This window comes from Molossus molossus, unplaced genomic scaffold (genome assembly GCF_014108415.1).
Source record: "Molossus molossus isolate mMolMol1 unplaced genomic scaffold, mMolMol1.p scaffold_m16_p_15, whole genome shotgun sequence".
In the NCBI taxonomy this organism is placed as follows: Eukaryota; Metazoa; Chordata; class Mammalia; order Chiroptera; family Molossidae; genus Molossus; species Molossus molossus.
This window is the reverse complement of record NW_023425350.1, coordinates 24,276,609-24,295,086: the sequence shown is the minus strand read 5'-3', so window position 1 is coordinate 24,295,086 and position 18,478 is coordinate 24,276,609. Positions and strand designations below refer to the sequence as shown.

Genomic DNA, 18,478 nt, shown 5'->3' with positions numbered 1-18,478 from the left:
TGAGGAACCAAAATGAGAGCATACAATTCTAAGATTGACAAAGACATTTAAAATATCTCAAGGAGCATTTCCCAAGGCAGATGGTCTTTTTTTTTTTAATTGGTTTAAAATTTAAACAGTTATTTTATAAAGCAAGTACTTAAAATTTTCTCTTAAGTAATTTGATTAACTACAAACAATTTTAGAATGCATACCTTCATATTTTAGTCCTTATATACTAAGGACTATAGTCACAAAATGTAGACACATTGAAATAATATACTTAGGGCAAATGTGAACAGATCTGAAAGTCTTCTGCTCTGGCCAAAAGTTTTTTTCTTTTTAAAAAGGTTACCATAATGAATGATGTATTTGTGGTTTTTTTTTATCCTCACCCGAGGACATTTTTCCATTTTTTGTACAGATAGAGTGGGAGGGAGAGAGAGGAAGGGAGAGAGAGAGAGAAACATCGACGTGAAGGGACACATCGAGTGGCTGCCACCCGCACGACCAACCAGGGCCGGGGACAAACTGCAACCGAAGTACGTGCCCTTAGCGGGAACCGAACCCGGGTCTCTCCGGACCGCAGGCCGACGCTCTAATCGCTGAGCCAAACCGGCCAGGGCTGAATGATGTATTTGTAATCACAGTGGCCAGATTAAAGAAATAGTAAATAAATGCTAGAGGCTATATATGCATATGGCAAAAATATTAGATTTTTGGAACTCTTGTGACTGTGGTTTGGGAATTATTGACCTACCAGCACTGTTCAATTTACTATGATGGAAGTATTCTATATCTTCACTGTCCAAAATGGTAGCCAGTAGCTAAGGTGGCTGTTGAGTACATGTAGTGTGGCTAGAATGACTGAGGAACTAAACTTCTAATTTTATTTAATTTTTAGTAACTTAAATTTAAGTAACTGCATGTGACTGGTAACTAACCAGGGAGAAAGCTCAGTTCTAGAGGACAGGAAAGACTGCTTCTGTTTCAGGCTAGGTAAGATAGAGTAGCAATAAGTTTAAACTTATATTCTCCATCAGTAACAATAAAAAAAATCCTATATTTCTAAGATACATGTGTTTTAAGATAATCAGTGATTATACTTAAATTTGCTTTTCTATTTTGAACTTGAAAATTAACCAGAATGCTTAAGTGCATGATTGAGCTTTTAGATAGTAGAATTGTTAGCAAATAGTGTTAGACTAAAAACTACGTTTAAAACTTTTTTTATAAGATTCAGATATTTATTTATAAAAGTTGAAAGCTGTGGGTATACTGATATAAGACTATTTTCCTGCAGTTTCCAGAGTGTGGATTCTTTGGCATGTATGACAAAATTCTTCTCTTTCGTCATGACATGAACTCAGAAAATATTTTGCAGCTGATTACCTCAGCAGATGAAATACATGAGGGAGACCTCATAGAAGTTGTTCTTTCAGGTAAGTAAATAGCTTCCATTATTTTGTTGCCTTTTTTTTCCCAGTGAGGTTTGTTTTTTGTACTAAATGCTGTGTTCAGTTATACTATGTCTTCATACTATAGTTGCTTACTTCTTTTATCCATAATAATGGTTACCATATGATTTTTACTTTCAGAAAGATGATATCGCAGACAAGAAAGTAGGAAAATAAGCCCTGAATTACTTGAGTGTTACTGAGCTAAGGGGATTATTAATTGAACTATAAGAGAAATATACTCTTCTTTGAATCATACTCTTCTTTGAGTCAAAGAAATAAAATAATTACACTAAAATTCTGGCCCCCCTTTCTCCATTTTTGTAAAGAGTATAAAAGAAGAGAATTGGGGTTCAGAAAAGAAAATAAAAATTTAAAAAAAAGAGAAGCAATGATGATGTGAAAGAGGCAACTTCAGTACTGGCTTTTTCCATGACTTAAATATTGCTTCTTCCCTTGTTCTCAGTGGGCATTTTCTTCTCTCCTTTCCTCCTCACTCATTCTTGGCATTCATGGTTCCTTAGCTCTACCTATTTCAGCTCTCTTCCACTAAGAGGTGGGCAGAATTGTTCATGAGAAGTGTAAAGGAATAAAGAATGCATATAGTAGGCCTGCAGAGCTCCTTGTTTGGTAGGGACTGAGGGAGGGAGAGAGAAAAATCTTGAGAGGAAGGGAGGGAAGGAAGAGATGGAGGAGAAGGAAGGGAAGAAAAGAAATGAAAACCAGCCAAGAGTCTAAAGTCCTGCCACCAGTTTTCTTCTTTTCAGACTCTTTTTTTTTTCTTTATTGATCTTTTAGAGAGAGAGGAAGGGAGAATGAGAGAGAGATAGAAACATCGATGAGAGAGAACATCACTTGGCCACCTCCAGCATGCCCTGACTAGGGATTGGGCCCACAACCTGGGCATGTGCCCCGACTGGGAATCGAACCGGCGACCTCTTGGTGTATGGGTCGATGCTCAATCAGTGAGCCACACTGACCGGGCTTTAGACTCATTTTTGCAGCCTGTTCTTGAAATCCTCTCCAACCATTACCTTTCCTTATTAGTCCCTGATCCTTCCAGTTCATTTAGCACCTACATTTATCATTCATCTGCTATACCACAATCTCAGACATCTCTGTACTTCTCAGTCCTTGTCTTCTTCACTTTGAAGAGGCTTTACTCCCTGTCCTCCCTGGAGATCATGCTCACATCTATTCCTTCTTTGTTGGGGACCCTTCGTCAGGCCACTGTGAATACTAATGACTTGTAGGTGTAGGTGAGATGATGTCTACTGGTAGATGTGTCTACTGTTCAGTTGCTTACAGAGGGGAAAGGATATCTTCCTTAACCACTACAACTATAGAGAACAGACAGAGCATATCCTGAGAGCTTAAGTTAGAAATGAGTACATTTACCACAGGAACATTGCTATAAATTGAGGTCATATTCCACAATTTATATTTATTTGTGTATTTATTTATTTTATTTTAGCAGTCTATTTCCCAATGTGTTATATGTTAAACAGTTTGTATTTGGCTAAAATAGACCTAACAACTATTTGCCATCCAATCTTGTCACTATGAGAAAAGGCTTTTGGAGGTCAAAATATCTACCTACAGACCTACTTTTGGAGCTGAAATTAATTCAGGTTGATGAACTTCCTAAAATAGAGCTTAAAAACCACATTATTAAATCCTAAAAAATAATTTTATTTGAATGGTCAGGTGAAACGTTCAGAGAAAAAATGATTCTGTACTTTGACATAAATGAACATGACCAATGTTCCTCAGCTCATAGCAGTTACAAATATAAGGTTTATTTTCATATTTTTCCTTTTTAAAAGCTTTAGCCACAGTAGAAGACTTCCAGATTCGTCCACATACTCTCTATGTACATTCTTACAAAGCTCCTACATTTTGTGATTATTGTGGTGAGATGCTCTGGGGACTGGTACGTCAGGGACTGAAATGTGAAGGTATGTGCCCTAAATTTTGTACCATTTGAAATAGGGTTTCACATTTGCATTCTCTAATCATCAATGAATGAATAAGATCATTAGTTGGTGATTAGGTAGTAATCCAGGTTTAGAATTGGAGAGATCTAGACTCTGGTCTTTCCTCTGCCACGTACTGGGTCATATTCTTGGGCAACTTACTAAACCTCTGAGGATCATTTCTCTGTGAAATGTGCTCTATTGGTTTCATGAAGAGTAAATGGTTAAATGAGGTAATATGGGTAAAATACTTGGTACCGAGTAGTGGCTAAATAAATCTTAACTTCCTTATAACTTTCTTCAAACATTAGTCTTTTACATGCAACAGCAAAGTTGTTCTAAATTAGAATTGCTAGGGAATAGGATGAGATGTGGATTTCTGTTTAAGAAACTCTAAGGCAAAGGGTCAATAACATTTTTTTGTAAAGGGCCAGAGTAAATATTAAGTTTTGCTGACCATTTGGTCTCTGTCAAAACTCCTTAACTCTGCTGTTACAGTGTGAAACAAAAAAGGGCATGCTGTGTTCTAATAAAATTCTTCATGAACACTGAAATTTGAATTTCATATAATTTTCAAATGTCGTGGGAAGGATTTGGTACACAGGCCACAGTTGTTGAAGTGCTTTAAACCAGTAGTTCTAGTAGTTCTCAAACTTTACCATGCATCAAAATCACCTTGAGGATTTGTTAAAACGTACTTGGCGAGGCCCCATCCCCACCGTTTCTGATTCAATAGTGTAATTCACTTTCTAACAAATGCTTAGGTGATGCCATGCTTTCAGTAATTCACTTTCTAACAAATGCTTAGGTGATGCCATACTTGGGGACCACAGTTCAAGAACTACCACTCTGGCTAATTTAATTTACTAAATTTACCTTCTTACACATTTCTTGTTCTTGAATTTGTTAGCTTATGTTTAGCCTTTGTCTGGGTTCTTAATTAGGGTGCCTACTCCTGCCAGAGAAAATAAAAAAGCACCTGTTTTTTAATGTAACATATCAGTAAAGTTTTTTTTAATCTACTTTTTTTCTTTTGTACCTTTTAAAATATATTTAGGCTGTGGATTAAATTATCACAAACGATGTGCCTTCAAGATTCCAAATAACTGTAGTGGAGTAAGAAAGAGGCGTCTGTCAAATGTGTCGCTGCCAGGACCTGGCCTCTCAGTCCCAAGACCCCTACAAACTGAGTATGTAGCCCTTCCCACTGAAGAGGTATGTATTCCAAGGTAATAGAACAGCACTGTACTAGTTATTCCTTATTTTGTGTAGGATATATGACATGATTTTAGAACATAAGTTTTATTCTAAAGAATAGTAAGATTCCTAAAATTAAGAAGCTTAAAATGTGTTATGGAAGCAGGGTTTACCAATAGTAATGAAATGCACTTTTTATACTGTGGGCTCACGTTATCACTTGGACCTCACCGCATTAGTCTCTTAACCAGTATCCCTACTCCTGGTTTCCATACTTGACTTCATGTTACATACTACATCTGGACTATCTTATCTCACTACAGCTTAATACACAACTCTCCACCAGGAAACCTTTATATATTCTATGTTTCTGACATTTGTACTATTCAGTATTCACCAAACACATCCTTGTTCTACCTTTGCTCCTCTCTATCCTACATGTTTTTTCCAGACCCAGTTTAATAGCTACCTTTCCTGATTATTCCCTTACCTAGAAGTTCTTTTATTTTCTGAATACCATAGCACTTTTCAAACCTCCTAATGGTATGTATAGTGTTTGTATACTAGATGGTCCTCAAGGAGTTTATGACCTATTTAAAGAAAGTAATGCTCTTTTTCATGTCCAGCACAATATCTGGTACTTAGTAGGTATACTCAGTGGTGAATGAATGAATGACCTCACTGATTCCACAGTATTCCAGTGAGATATAGCAGTACATCTGTATACCATGAAACAGTTGAGATTCAGAATGGTCAAGTGACTTCACTGAAGTCATAGGGCAAATAAGTGATATTAGAAATCAACCCGAAACTGGTTATTTTTACATCAGTGACTTTTTCTTATATATTGTACCCCTCAAGTATAAAGGTAGTAGACCAGGGAAGAAAAATAACTTTCTTGTTCATTTGATAGTACTTAAAATGATTTCCATTCATAGATTATAATATTATTTAGTGGCTTTTATAAACCCTTTGGTCTTCTGTAAATTAATGCTAAAATCAAGCCTTTGGGCTGTTTTCTTGATATCCTAGTCACAAGATTTTGTAAACTGAGGCACCAGAATAAAAGCTTCAGAAATTCTTTCACAATAATTCCATATTTCTTTTTTTTTTTTTTTTTCCCCTCACCCGAGGACATTTTTTCGTTTTTTGCACAGATAGAGTGGGAGGGAGAGAGAGGAAGAGAGAGAGAGGGAAACATCGATGTGAAAGGGACACATCGAGTGGCTGCCACCCGCACGACCAACCAGGGCCGGGGACAAACTGCAACCGAGGTACATGCCCTTAGCGGGAACCAAACCTGGGTCTCTCCGGACCGCAGGTGGACGCTCTAACCGCTGAGCCAAACCGGCCAGGGCATAATTCCATATTTCCATATTGCTTAGTTTTAGTGTGAGATTTTTAAAGTAGAAGACTGCTATCACATAAGGAACTAAGAACAGTGAGTTATAAACATGTGCAAGAACTTGGGAACAGATTGGTAATAACAGAGCTAGTGCATTTTATACATGAACTGCACAGGAAACTTAGCTGGGAATGGGGAGTATGGGATAGAGATATGTTCTTTTAAGAGCCCTACAAATGATTTTGGTATGCCAGCTACCCTTAGTTGGGTGTTAGTTACTAGATTAGGAAATAATAGGACAGAGCAGGTGAATAAAACATTATGTTTTAATTCATTAGTTTATATTTTATGCTGCAGATGAACATTCCATAGGGGAGTATAAGAAGTAGAGTATATGTTTGAATTGCTTAGATTGTGCAGAGAATTTTAGAACAAGTAGAAATTGTAGAGTGGAATGTCATCAGTCCATGCATGCCATCTCAAAAAGGAAGGAGGTACAGTAAGAGAAGAACTCAGGAAAATCAAGGAAGGAAGAATGGGAAAAGAGAATACTAGAGGAATGGGAGGAGATGGCAGTGAGGAGAGGGAAATAGCCCTAAATCTGAACCAAAGATAGAGAAGAACTGTAACTCTCAAGTGGCTGCACAGTAAGAGCCTCCTAAGTTCTCATGTGCCAGACTGCATGCTATGGCACAGTCCTTGCACACATGTTCTCTACCATGTCCCAAATACCCCCATCCCAGCAGGACCTGACAAAAGGCAGTCACTAACTGGCCATTGGCATATGAAGGGATCTGTTAGGAAAGTTCTTCCTTATATAGGGATATCTTACACATTTGATGATAACTGGCAAAATTAGTCTAATTTCACCTTGTGTGTTTTAAACTTGAGACACACTGAAAGTGGTAGAAGCAGGAGCAAGGAGCAGAGTGTTGAGTCACCTCTAGATAGGGAGCCAAAGATGAACAAAGGTCCAAAACATCTGTTTCTGTTTTCTGCTGGCTTCTTTATTAGCTTTGCAGAATCACTGTGGTGTTCCTTTTGCGGAAGGTGCTCTATACACAGCAGCATGGATGAAAGGTGGGCTAGACTAGCGCAGGACACCTTGAACAAACAAGGCATACAAGTTTGGTTTGGGTTTTAACATTCTTGTAGTTTTCTTTCTGTACCGCAGGTCGACGCTCCAACCGCTGAACCAAACCGGCCAGGGCTCTTGTAGTTTTCTTAAACTACTTCATAATTCATTTTAAAAAATTTCTGGCTACACATTAGTGAAAAACTATCTATCAGAGGCTATATTTCTCTTCTTTTTATAGTGCTCTCTTCTATTTATATGTCCTTTTTTCTTCCTACTTTCTTCAAAAAGATATTTTTTCCCTCCCACCTCCTTTTATTTGTCCCTTATACTTCTGTCTCTTAGATCTCCTGGCTTCTTTTCCTTCTGTTGGTTGAACATATCAGTGTAGAATGACATAATTTTTCTGAGTTACAGACATTTGATTGTTACAGAAAGCATGTGAAAGATCTCAGGACCTCAGTTCTAGCAGTGAAGATGCAAGCAAAATATCTAGACAATAGTTAGGTATTTGGATTTTGTGCTGAAAAACATGGATTATATTCATTTTAGTATCCCCCAGACATAGTATCAGGCCTGGCCTGTAGTAATAAATGACATTGGATGAAGGGGATGAGCCACATTCAACTGACGTATAGTTTAATATGATGACTTCTTTTGTATTTATAAAAAGAGCTATAGCCCGGCCTGTGTGGATCAGTGGTTGAACATCAACCCACGCACCAAGATGTCGCCGGTTCTATTCCCGGTCAGGGTCCGTGCCCAGGTTGTGGGCCAGGTCCCCGGTGTGGGGCATGCAGGAGGCAGCCAGTCGATGTTCTCTGTCATCGATGTTTCTGTCTCTCTCTCTCCCTCTCCCTTTCTCTCTCTCTAAAAATCAATAAAGAAAAAAAATTAGAAATAAAATCAAAAGAGCTTTAGTTTTAAAAATCCACTTATCCCTCCAGTTACACATAATTTTTAATCAGCACCTTTTTAAATTTTTCTTCTTGCTCAAAAAAAAAGAAAAAGTCTAAATAAGTGGAAAATATTTAAAATATCAAGGAATTTAAAGCATAATTACTGGGGATAAAGTTGTTTTAGTTTTGTATCTGCCATTATATATATATCATCATTAATTAGACTTAAATTTTTACATACATATTTTAATATTAAAATAAATTTGAACCCTGGCTGGTTTGGCTCAACGGTTAGAGCGTCGGCCTGTGGTCCTGAGAGACCCGGGTTCGGTTCCCACTAAGGGCGCGTACCTCGGTTGCAGTTTGTCCCCGGCCCTGGTCGGTTGTGCGGGTGGCAGCCACTCAATGTGTTCCTTTCACGTCGATGTTTCTCTCTCTCTCTCTCTCTGTTCCTCTCTCTCCCTCCCACTCTGCCTGAACGAAAAGTGGAAAAATGTCCTCGGGTGAGGATAAAAAATAAATAAATTTGAAAAACTAGTTTTGAAATATTTGAAATATTTTCAGTCATTGTGTTCAGTAATTTAACATGAATAGCAATAACTTTCTGTATTTATTTACTTTTCCTGTGATTAATTCCTTGGTAGGGTTTTTGGAAGGATTGGAACATTTGTTATAAATTGATTTTTAAGGCTTTTGTTTTTTATTTGAAAAATGCCGTATGTGCCTGGCAAATAATAGATAATCAGTGAAGTATGTATATGAGGATGAAAATATCCTTTTTTTAAAAAATCATAAATGGCAAAGGAATTTTGTACTTTTCTCATTCAAGGGTTGGCAAGTTAAGTTTCCAGAGGAAACTGCTGAGATCCACATTTTTAGTTTTGGTTGTAGTGTTAAAACAAAGTGACTTTTGTGGTCAAGTCCTGCTCTTAATATTTTGTTTTTAATACTGACTTATACTTATGGTAATTACTTATGTTTTAGTCCCATGTTCACCAAGAACCAAGTAAGAGAATTCCTTCTTGGAGTGGTCGCCCAATCTGGATGGAGAAGATGGTAATGTGCAGAGTAAAAGTTCCGCACACTTTTGCTGTTCACTCCTATACCCGTCCCACAATATGTCAGTACTGCAAGCGGTTACTGAAAGGCCTCTTTCGCCAAGGAATGCAGTGTAAAGGTAAGATTGGGAGTTTTTCCTAAGTAAAATTTATAAAATTTTATTAGCAAATATAGATTTAAAATATTTACATTTAGAAGCATTAAGCAAAGAAATTGATCTCATAGTTGTTAACTTAAAAAAGAAAAATACACATATTTAGTAACAACTACTACTATTGTCTGCAGTACGTGTACTATGTACGAGGAACTATGCTAAAGAAAATTAGAATATAAACAGAAAAATTAGAATTTGGATCTCTGAGATATGGCTGCTTAACACATGCCAATATGGAACAGTTAGTAAGCAGATAAGCTGATAATTTAGCTTAATTCAGTCTTTCACATTCCAAAGACAGATACTACCTATGATATAAAATAAAGATTTTATTTTTCCATTCAATATTCACACACACACATACACACACTACAAGAGTTTTGTTATTTTTGTTTTTAATTATGTAGCTAGGAGAGTTGTACGTAAACTGTCATTCCGGAAATAGGTGGAATATAGTAGAAGCCACTTATAATAGGGACGACCCGTATTTGGATACTAACTCAAACACTCTCATAGTATTCCAAAAATACCTGTTAATGAACCAGGTTTTTAATAGAATAATGGAATAATTTTTCTTATAGTTATATAATGTTCTTATGTTTTTTAAAGATGGTTTTATCTTTTCTTAATCTCATATCTTCTCAGTATGCTGTACAGTGTGAAAACCAAAACAAGAGAGTTTAAATGTTATTAGTCATTAAACCAGGAGATGATAAGTAATCTTTTTATATCACATTACTTATTTTAACAGTTCTTAGTATCATACTTTTTTATATAGAAGTAGAAGAATTTAATGAATTTGTTTTGTTTAAAGAAACATTATAGTTGAGGTCTTTAAATCCTATTTACAATACAAAATCAAATAATTGTATATAAATTTAACTTAAATATATAAGAAAAATTTTTTTGGTAAAAATATGACAACATAGGGGAACATCAAATAGAGAACAGGTTGTATGTTTGTTGTAAAGTATTTAATAACCATCAGGCAGGCATAATTACATGTTGAAATTTTATTTCAACAGCTTACTTTTGAATATAAGTTAATATATGTTAATACTTTAAAATATCAACACTAAAGTGTATTGGCAAGCAGCAACTAAGGAATGTTTTGGGAAAGAACATTAATAACAGATGTACAAATTCTAGCCAACAGATAATATTAGTAAAGGTAGTAAAATAGTGCTGCTCTGCTGAGCAGAACAAAAACATTCTAAAACCATATGCAGGATAGTATAATATTTTGTAAAGGAACTAAAATAAATATCTAGATTAATGAATTTTGAAATAAAACCAGTTAACTCTGCCAGTGAGTTATTAGTTTAACTTCTTAGAGCTATAAAAGAATATTGTTTTGTGAATATATTGATTCAGAAAGTAGTAGGTTATATTTTCAGTTATTTTGATTATCAATTAAAACCCATCAGAACTTACTTCAGTGATTCTTCTATTTTTTATTTTTTAATTCTCATCCAACAATATGTCTTTTCATTGATTATAGAGAGAGAGCAAAGGAGAGGGAGAGACAGACATAGATAGAAACATCGATTGGTTGCCTCCTGTACATGCCCCAATCAGGGATCAAACCTGCAACCTTGGATATATTCTCTGACCAGGAATTGAACCCATGACCTTTAGGTGTACAGAACAACACTCAATCAACTAAGCCACTCTGGCCAGCCAGGACTTTGTATTTTTATAATAAGAGTTAAAATGCTTAAAAAGTAAAATAGTTATCATTTTCATTCACTTTTCAAGGTAAGAACAAAAAAAATAATTTTATTAATATAAAACAGTTATGCTGGATTATTTGAGAAAAAAATACAATTCCAAAAACAGGTATTCATTTACTCAGTCATCTGTTTATTTTTTACTTTGTTATATTGAAACTACAAGGCAACTTTAGAGCATATATAAAATATAAGCATAAACAAATTAATAAAACATGGCTAAGCCCAGCTAGTGTGGCTCAGTGGATTGAGCATCATCCCATGAACTTAGAGGTCCTGGTTTGATTCTTGGTCAGGGAACATGCCTGGGTTGTGGGCTCAATCCCCAGTAGGGGGTGTGCAGGAGGCAGCCAATCGATGTTTCGCTCTCACATTGATGTTTCTCTCTCTCCCTTCCTCTGTCTAAAAAATCAATAAAAATAAAAATATATTTTAAAAAAGTAAATAAAACATGGCCAGTAATACAGTGAAATAAAAATGCCTACCATTAGAACTTACATACTTGCTGCAGATGGACCACAAGTTTGGCTCTACATTTCAAAGGGAAAATGGAAACCTTGTTATTTTTACAATTTGCAAACCTTATGAGTTAAAAAACAAGTGAATTATTTAAGATATATGAAAGTGTTAATATGTATGATTTTACCCAGGGCCTTCATTTAAAGAGACCGGTGTTATATGATGCAAGTTTTATTATCCACCAAATTATTAATTTCATGGGGCTTTTTTTTTTTAAGTCAAGATTTAAAATTACATTTTGTATCCAGTTATTGCCAGCAGATGTATCTCAAAGATGATGTTAGACAACAGTGGGTTTCAATTTTAGTGTCACCTAAAGAGGTTATTGAAACACACATTTCTCAAGCCCACTCCCAGAGTTGCTGGTATAGTATAGATGTGGGGTGGGACCCAAGAGTTTACATTTCTAACAAGTTCTCAAATGCTGATGCTGCTGATCTGGGGACCATAGTTTGAGAACCACTGAGTTACAGAGTAGTATTGAACTGCTTTTGCCTGCTAGTGATCTGCAGTGCTATCAACTGAGGTTCCTGCAGGCTGAAAAGAACCATTTTCTTTCAGTGGACCTAAGAAGCTCAGTCCTTCCTTATAAGGTTGTATGGGAAATCAATCACTAATTCCTAATAACTGGTTGTGGAATCTCAGTGTCTTTTCTGCACATGCACTAGGTCCTAATAATTAGAAATGGAAAGTAAGGCCTAACATGTATTTGAAAGGAACCTAATCAGCCTGAGAAACCCTTAAAGGGTATTTGGAAAGATAAATGTGAGGTAAAGGAAGGAAACATGGACTTGCCAGCGACATTTTAACTTAATTTAATGGTAAAGAACTGAGCCCTGAGGAGTTAAAATAACTGTGAAAAAGTGGCCTCAGAATTTGAAACTAGACCTTTAGTCCAAGACCTGAGAAAAACTTTATTTTAGTAGAGAAAAACTTTATTGTATCACTATTGTCATTTCTAATACTCTATTTATGAGTGATTTAAAGAAAGTCTTGAATCATACCTGATATTGCCTGACTTATTACATAAATTAATAGACTGAATCTTTTATTTTAGATTGCAAATTCAACTGCCATAAACGCTGTGCATCAAAAGTACCAAGAGACTGCCTTGGAGAGGTTACTTTCAATGGAGGTAAAATCCTTTTTTTTTTTAAATGTTTTTATTGATTTTAATAGAGAGAGGAAGGGAGAAAGAGAGAGAGATAGAAACATCAATGAGAGAGAAACATCAACATTGATCAGCTGCCTTCTGCACGCGCCCTGCTGGCAATCAGGCCTACAGCCCAGGCATGTGCCCCAAGTAGGAATTGAACCAGCGACCTCTTGATACTTGGGTTAATGCTCAACCAATGAGCCACACCTGCTGGGCTTAATTTTCATAAAAGATTAGAAAAGGTCACAATTCTTTTGTGTATTAATCTTGTATAAGGTTATATTTGCATATTGTATTTTTTTATTTAACTGACTTTTTTCTGATTTAATGAAGCAAAATACAGAGATCAATAATGGTATACTTTTTTTTTATTAATCCTCACCTGAGGATATTTTTCCATTTATCTTCAGACAGAGTGTGAGGGAAGGAGGGAGGGAGAGAGAGAGAAAACATAGATGTGAGAGACACATTGATTGGTTGCCTCCTGCATGACCCAGACCAGGGCTGGGGACCAAACCACAAATGAGGTGCGTGCCCTTGACCAGAATTGAACCCGAGACTCTTTGGTCCACAGGCCAATGCTCTAACTACTGAGCCAAACTGGCCAGGGCAGTGATGGTATACTTCTATCAGTAATTATACCTTCCCATTTTTCCATTAACCACCTACCACTTTAGAGTCTAATATAGCAAATAGTGCTACATATTTTCTTTCATCTTTAGATGTAAAAAGACTTACTTTAAAACCCTGTTGTTATCCCTAGAACTATTTCATAGTTGTAGCATTTATTGACTGCTTACTATATGCCAGGCACTATTCTAAGCTCTTTACACATACTGAAATTTAAACTTAAGAACAACCCTTTCAGGTAAATACTCACAGATGAGTTAACTTAGGCACAAAGATACTAAATAAGTTGCCCATGAAATATTGCCAATAAGTGGTAAAGTTGGATTTGAACCCATATGGTCTGGCTTCTTAGTCCATAGTTATCAGAACACATTGTACAGCCTCACTGTCTCTTTCTCCATTAAATAACCATTAACTAAACTTCTCTGCTTTTTTTGCCCTTGTTTTTCTCTTTTCAAGATTATAGTAATTAAAGTGATTTCCTTTTTTGGAAGGAAGGAGTAATAACTGTAAGCTTTCAGCATAATTTTTCTTTAACATTTCCATGACTGGTAAAAATTGAATGTAAATAGTTCTGTAAGAGGAAAAGCATAAGGGATGGAAATTATACAGCTCCTTAAGAATTTAACATTTTCTCTTGTCATGTTTTCTATGATTGCTGTTTAACACCATTGACAGCATAATTGGTTTTCTTGTTTTTTCTGTATTACTGAAGTCTTTTTGTGTATTTTTACACTTGTTGACAAATGGATATGAAATACTATTTGTATTTATTTTAATGTGTATTTATCTGTATACTAATGAATTTGAGCATCTTTCAAGTGTTTACTGGTTATTCAGGGGTTTTTCCACTGTAAATTGCCTGTTTACATGTTTTGTCCATTTTTTTATTGATATATTTGTTAATGATTTGCAGGAGTTGTTGATAATCTACCTAATTCTTTGATAGTTATATGTGATCTAAACTCTTTCAGTTGCTGGATTGTCATTTTTTAAACAGCTTTATTTAGATATAATTTGTACACCTTACAGTTCACTCACTTAGTTTATTCACAAAGTTAATGCAGCTGTCACTACAATTTAATGTTAGAACATTTTCATCACCCTGAAAAGAAATATACCCATTAATGGTCATTCTTCCTTATTAGCCCCTGGAAACCACAAATCATATTTCTGTCTCTATGGGTTTGTATGTTCTAGACATTTCATATAAATGGAATCATGTGGTATGTACTCTTTTGTGACTGGTTTCTTTCATTAGCATAATGTTTTCAGGGTTTAGCCACATTATAACATTATTTTTTTTATCAATGAATAATATTCCTCTATGTGAATATGCTATGTTTTACTTATCCATTCACCAGTCAGTGGACATTTGAGTTGTATCCACTTTGGGCTCATTATGAATAATGATGCTGCTGTGAACATTTGAGCATAATTTCTATGGATATATAGTTTCATTTCACTTGGGTAGATACCTGGTAGTGGAATTGTTGAATCATATGGCAAACTCTGTTTAAAATTTTGAGGACTGCCAAACTGTTTCCAAAGCAGCTGAAATATTTTACATTCCCACCAGCACTGTGTGAGGATTGTAATTTCTCTGCATCCTCACCATCTCTTTTTATTGTCTGTTATTTTGATTATTGCCATCCTAGTGAGTATGAAGTGATATCTCATTGTGATTTTTATTTATTTATTTATTTATAATTTTATTTTTGTTACAGATGTTTCTCCTTTTTACCCCATTGACACTCTCCTCCCCATCCCCCCCACCCCGTCACCGGCTTTGTTGTCCATCTCCATTGGTTATGCATACATGCATATAAGTTCTGTGGTTTATCTCTTCCCAGCCCCCATGACCCCCTCTTCTGAGGGTTGTCAGTCTATACCCTACTTCCATGTTTCTGGGTCTACCCTATTCCTCAGGCTGTTATATTCATTATATTCCATATATAAGTGAGATCATGTGGTATTTGTCTTTTTCTGCTTGGCTTGTTTCACTTAGAATAATACTTTCCAGGTCCCTCCATGTCGTCTCAAAGGATAAGATCTTTCTTTCTTACAGCTGCATATTACTCCATTGTGTAATATGTACCACAGCTTTTTTATCCATTCGTCTACTGAAGGACACTTGGGCTGTTTCCAGATCTCAGTTATTGTAAATGAACATGAATTGTTATGAACATGGGGGTACATATATTCTTTCTGATTGGTGTTTCAGGCTCCTTAGGGTATATTCCTAGAAGCGGGATCATTGGGTCAAATAGAAGTTCAATTTTTAATTTTTTGAGGTAACACCATATTGTTTTCCATAGTGGCTGCACCAGTCTGCATTCCCACCAGCACTGTACTAGAGTCCCCTTTTCTCCACACCATCGCCAACACTTTGTTGATGGCGGCCATTCTGACAGGTGTGAAGTGATACCTCATTGTTGTTTTAATTTGTATCTCTCTGATGATTAGTGATGTTGAGTATTTCTTCATATGTCTCTTAGCCATTTGTATGTCCTGTTTGGAGAGGTGTCTATTCAGCTCTTTTGCCCATTTTTTAATTGGGTTCTTTGTCTTCCTTTTGTTGAGTTGTATGTGTACTCTATATATTTTGGAAATTAACCCCTTATCTGATACATCATTGACAATGATGTTCTCCCATGCAGTGGGTTGCATTTCCATTTTGATGGTGGTTTCTTTTGCTGTGCAGAAGCTTTTGAGTTTGATGTAGTCCCATGTGTTCATTTTTTCCTTTGTTTCTGTTGCCTTAGGTGATGTATCAGTGAAAATTCTGCTGCGTATGATGTCTGAAATTTTGTTGCCTACATTTTCTTCTAGAATTTTTATGGATTCATGGGTCACATTTAAATCTTTTATACATTTTGAGTTTATTTTTTGTATGGTGTAAATTGATGGTCTAGTTTCATTTTTTTGCATGTAGCTGTCCAATTTTCTCAACACCATTTATTAAAGAGGCTGTCTTTACTCCACTGTATGCTCGTGCCACCTTTGTCAAATATTAATTGAGCATATTGCCTTGGGTCCATTTCTGGGTTCTCTATTCTGTTCCACTTCTCTATATGCCTCTTCTTGTGTCCGTACCAGGCTGTTTTGATTACAGTCACTTTGTAGTATAACCTGATATCTGGTATTGTGATCCCACCTACTTTGTCCTTCTTTTTCAAAATTGCTGTGGCTATTCGGAGTCTTTTTTGGTTCCATATGAACTTTTGAAGTATTTGTTCTAGTTCTGTGAAATATGTCGTTGGTATTTTGATGGGGATTGCATTGAATCTATACATTGCTTTGGGTAATATGGACATTTTAATGATGTTAATTCTTCCAATCCATGAACAAGGTATGTGCTTCTACTTTTTTATATTTTAAGGTGATTATTGATATGTACTTATTTATTGCCATTTTTGTTTAGTTTGGTTATATTTTTCTTCCTATTTCTTCTACTAATTACAACAGTCCTTTTAACATTTCTTGCAGTGCTGGTTTGGTGCTAATGTATTCCCTTAACCTTTTTTTGTCTGGGAAGCTCATTATTTGCCCTTCTATTTTGAATGACAGCCTTGCTGGGTAGAGTAGTCTTGGATTCAGATCCTTGTTTTTCATGACCTTGATTACTTCACGCCATTTCCTTCTGGCCTGTAGTGTTTCTTGTGAGAAGTCAGCTGAGAGCCTTATGGGGTTTCCTTTGTAGGTAACCTGTTGCTTATCTCTTGCTGCTTTTAGGATTCTCTCTTTGTCTTTAATTTTTGGCATCTTAATTACTATGTGTCTTGGTGTGGGCCTGTTTGGGTTCTTCTTACTTGGGGCTCTCTGTGCTTCTTGAACTTGAATGCCTTCTTCCTTCACCAAATTAGGGAAGTTTTCTGTCACTATTTCTTTGAATATATTCTCTAACCCTTGCTCATTTTCTTCTTCGGGGACTCCTATGATGCGAATATTATTACATTTCCAGTTGTCCCACAGTTCTCTTAAGCTGTCTTCCTGTTTTTTAATCGTTTTTTCCTTTTGGTTTTTTGATTGGTTGATTTTTTTCTATCCTGTCTTCTAATTCACTGATCCGGTCCTCAGCTTCCTCTACTCTGCTCTTTAGACTTTCCAATGTGTTCTTTATTTCTGATATGTCACTCTTGATCTCTTCTTAGTGGTTTTTAATTTCCAATTGGTTGATTTGCAGCAATTTCTATTTCCTTACTCATGCTGTTGAGCTTCCTCAAGATCATGGCTCTGAATTCTAGCTCTGTTAACTTGCCTAACTGCTCCACATTGATATCATCTTCGGTGGAGGTCTCTTGTTCTTTCATTTGGCTTTTGTTTCTGTGTTTCACCATTTTGGCTATCACAGTGGGCTTTGGAGTCTGCCAAATTTTCCCTGTGGGTGTTGGTGTTCTGCTGTTTGTGGCTCCCTCTCCTGGGTTTAGATGAGCGAGGGAGGACTCACTTTAAACACCACTGTCAAGTCTTACTTTCCTGGTTAGAGTTGCTAGCCCAGGAATTGTACTGTTATCCTCTAGCTTTTTGCCTGGAGGCTAGCAGTCCAGGTTACTTGAAGAGTTTTGGGTTATCAGTTGATTGAAAAACTATCTCAGGTGCTCAGGTCTTAGTGTAAGGGGATTTCCCCAGGGTGGGGCAGATGCAGGTTGTTAGTGAGCCTCAATTTGCATTTCAATGGCCCACAGGGTGGGGTTGGATCTCCGTGGGAGGGGCTGCTGCCTCTCCCCAGAGCTCTGGGAAGGAGCAATATGGCCACCGTTCTGCGTGGCAGCAACTCAGCAAAAGCTCTGAATCCAAATCCCAAGTGTCCCCACACAGTTCCAGTCCAGTATGCCCTCCCTGTGCCGGAGCCCAAGGTGAGTGGCTGTGGCTGTTTCAGCCTCTGTCCTGGCTCTGCGCTGTGGAGCCGCCTGGGAGTGTAACCCGAGGGCACTGCTCACAGCTAAGGCCGCTGCCGAGCTGCTGACCGTGAGCTCTCAGCCTACGTCTCCAGCCTTCGCAATCCTACCAGGATCGAGTCAGTGCCCCTGGTTATATGGTCCTCGCAAGCTGCTTTTCTGTTGCTTTTTCCCGTCAATTTGTCTGTGTTTTAGTTGTAATTTAGTTGTCTGTGTTTAGTTGGTCCTGGGAGACGGTCTGTGTAGCTTCCGTTCACTCCGCCGCCATTTTGGAATTCTCTCTCATTGTGATTCTGATTTGCATTTCCCTGTTGGCTAATTGATATTGCATATCTTTTCACGTACTTATTGGTCATTTTTACATTTGTTTTGGAGAAATATCTGTTTTTGTCTTTTTGCCC

At 36.7% G+C, this 18,478-nt stretch overlaps 1 protein-coding gene across 4 annotated transcripts in view; it reads left to right on the top strand.

Moving 5' to 3' along the window:
• Window positions 1-18,478, top strand: part of PRKD3 (protein kinase D3) — a 73,258-nt gene that overhangs the window by 23,427 nt on the left and 31,353 nt on the right. For all 4 annotated transcript variants that reach the window (XR_004959720.1, XM_036263325.1, XM_036263323.1 and 1 more), the window contains exons 3-7: window positions 1,283-1,421; window positions 3,263-3,394; window positions 4,470-4,627; window positions 8,913-9,105; window positions 12,448-12,525. Coding sequence is in view for 3 of the 4 variants with exons in the window: in XM_036263325.1 (XP_036119218.1) it covers window positions 1,283-1,421; window positions 3,263-3,394; window positions 4,470-4,627; window positions 8,913-9,105; window positions 12,448-12,525 (700 nt within the window). In the remaining variant the exon portion in view is untranslated. The remainder of the gene's footprint in view (window positions 1-1,282; window positions 1,422-3,262; window positions 3,395-4,469; window positions 4,628-8,912; window positions 9,106-12,447; window positions 12,526-18,478) is intronic.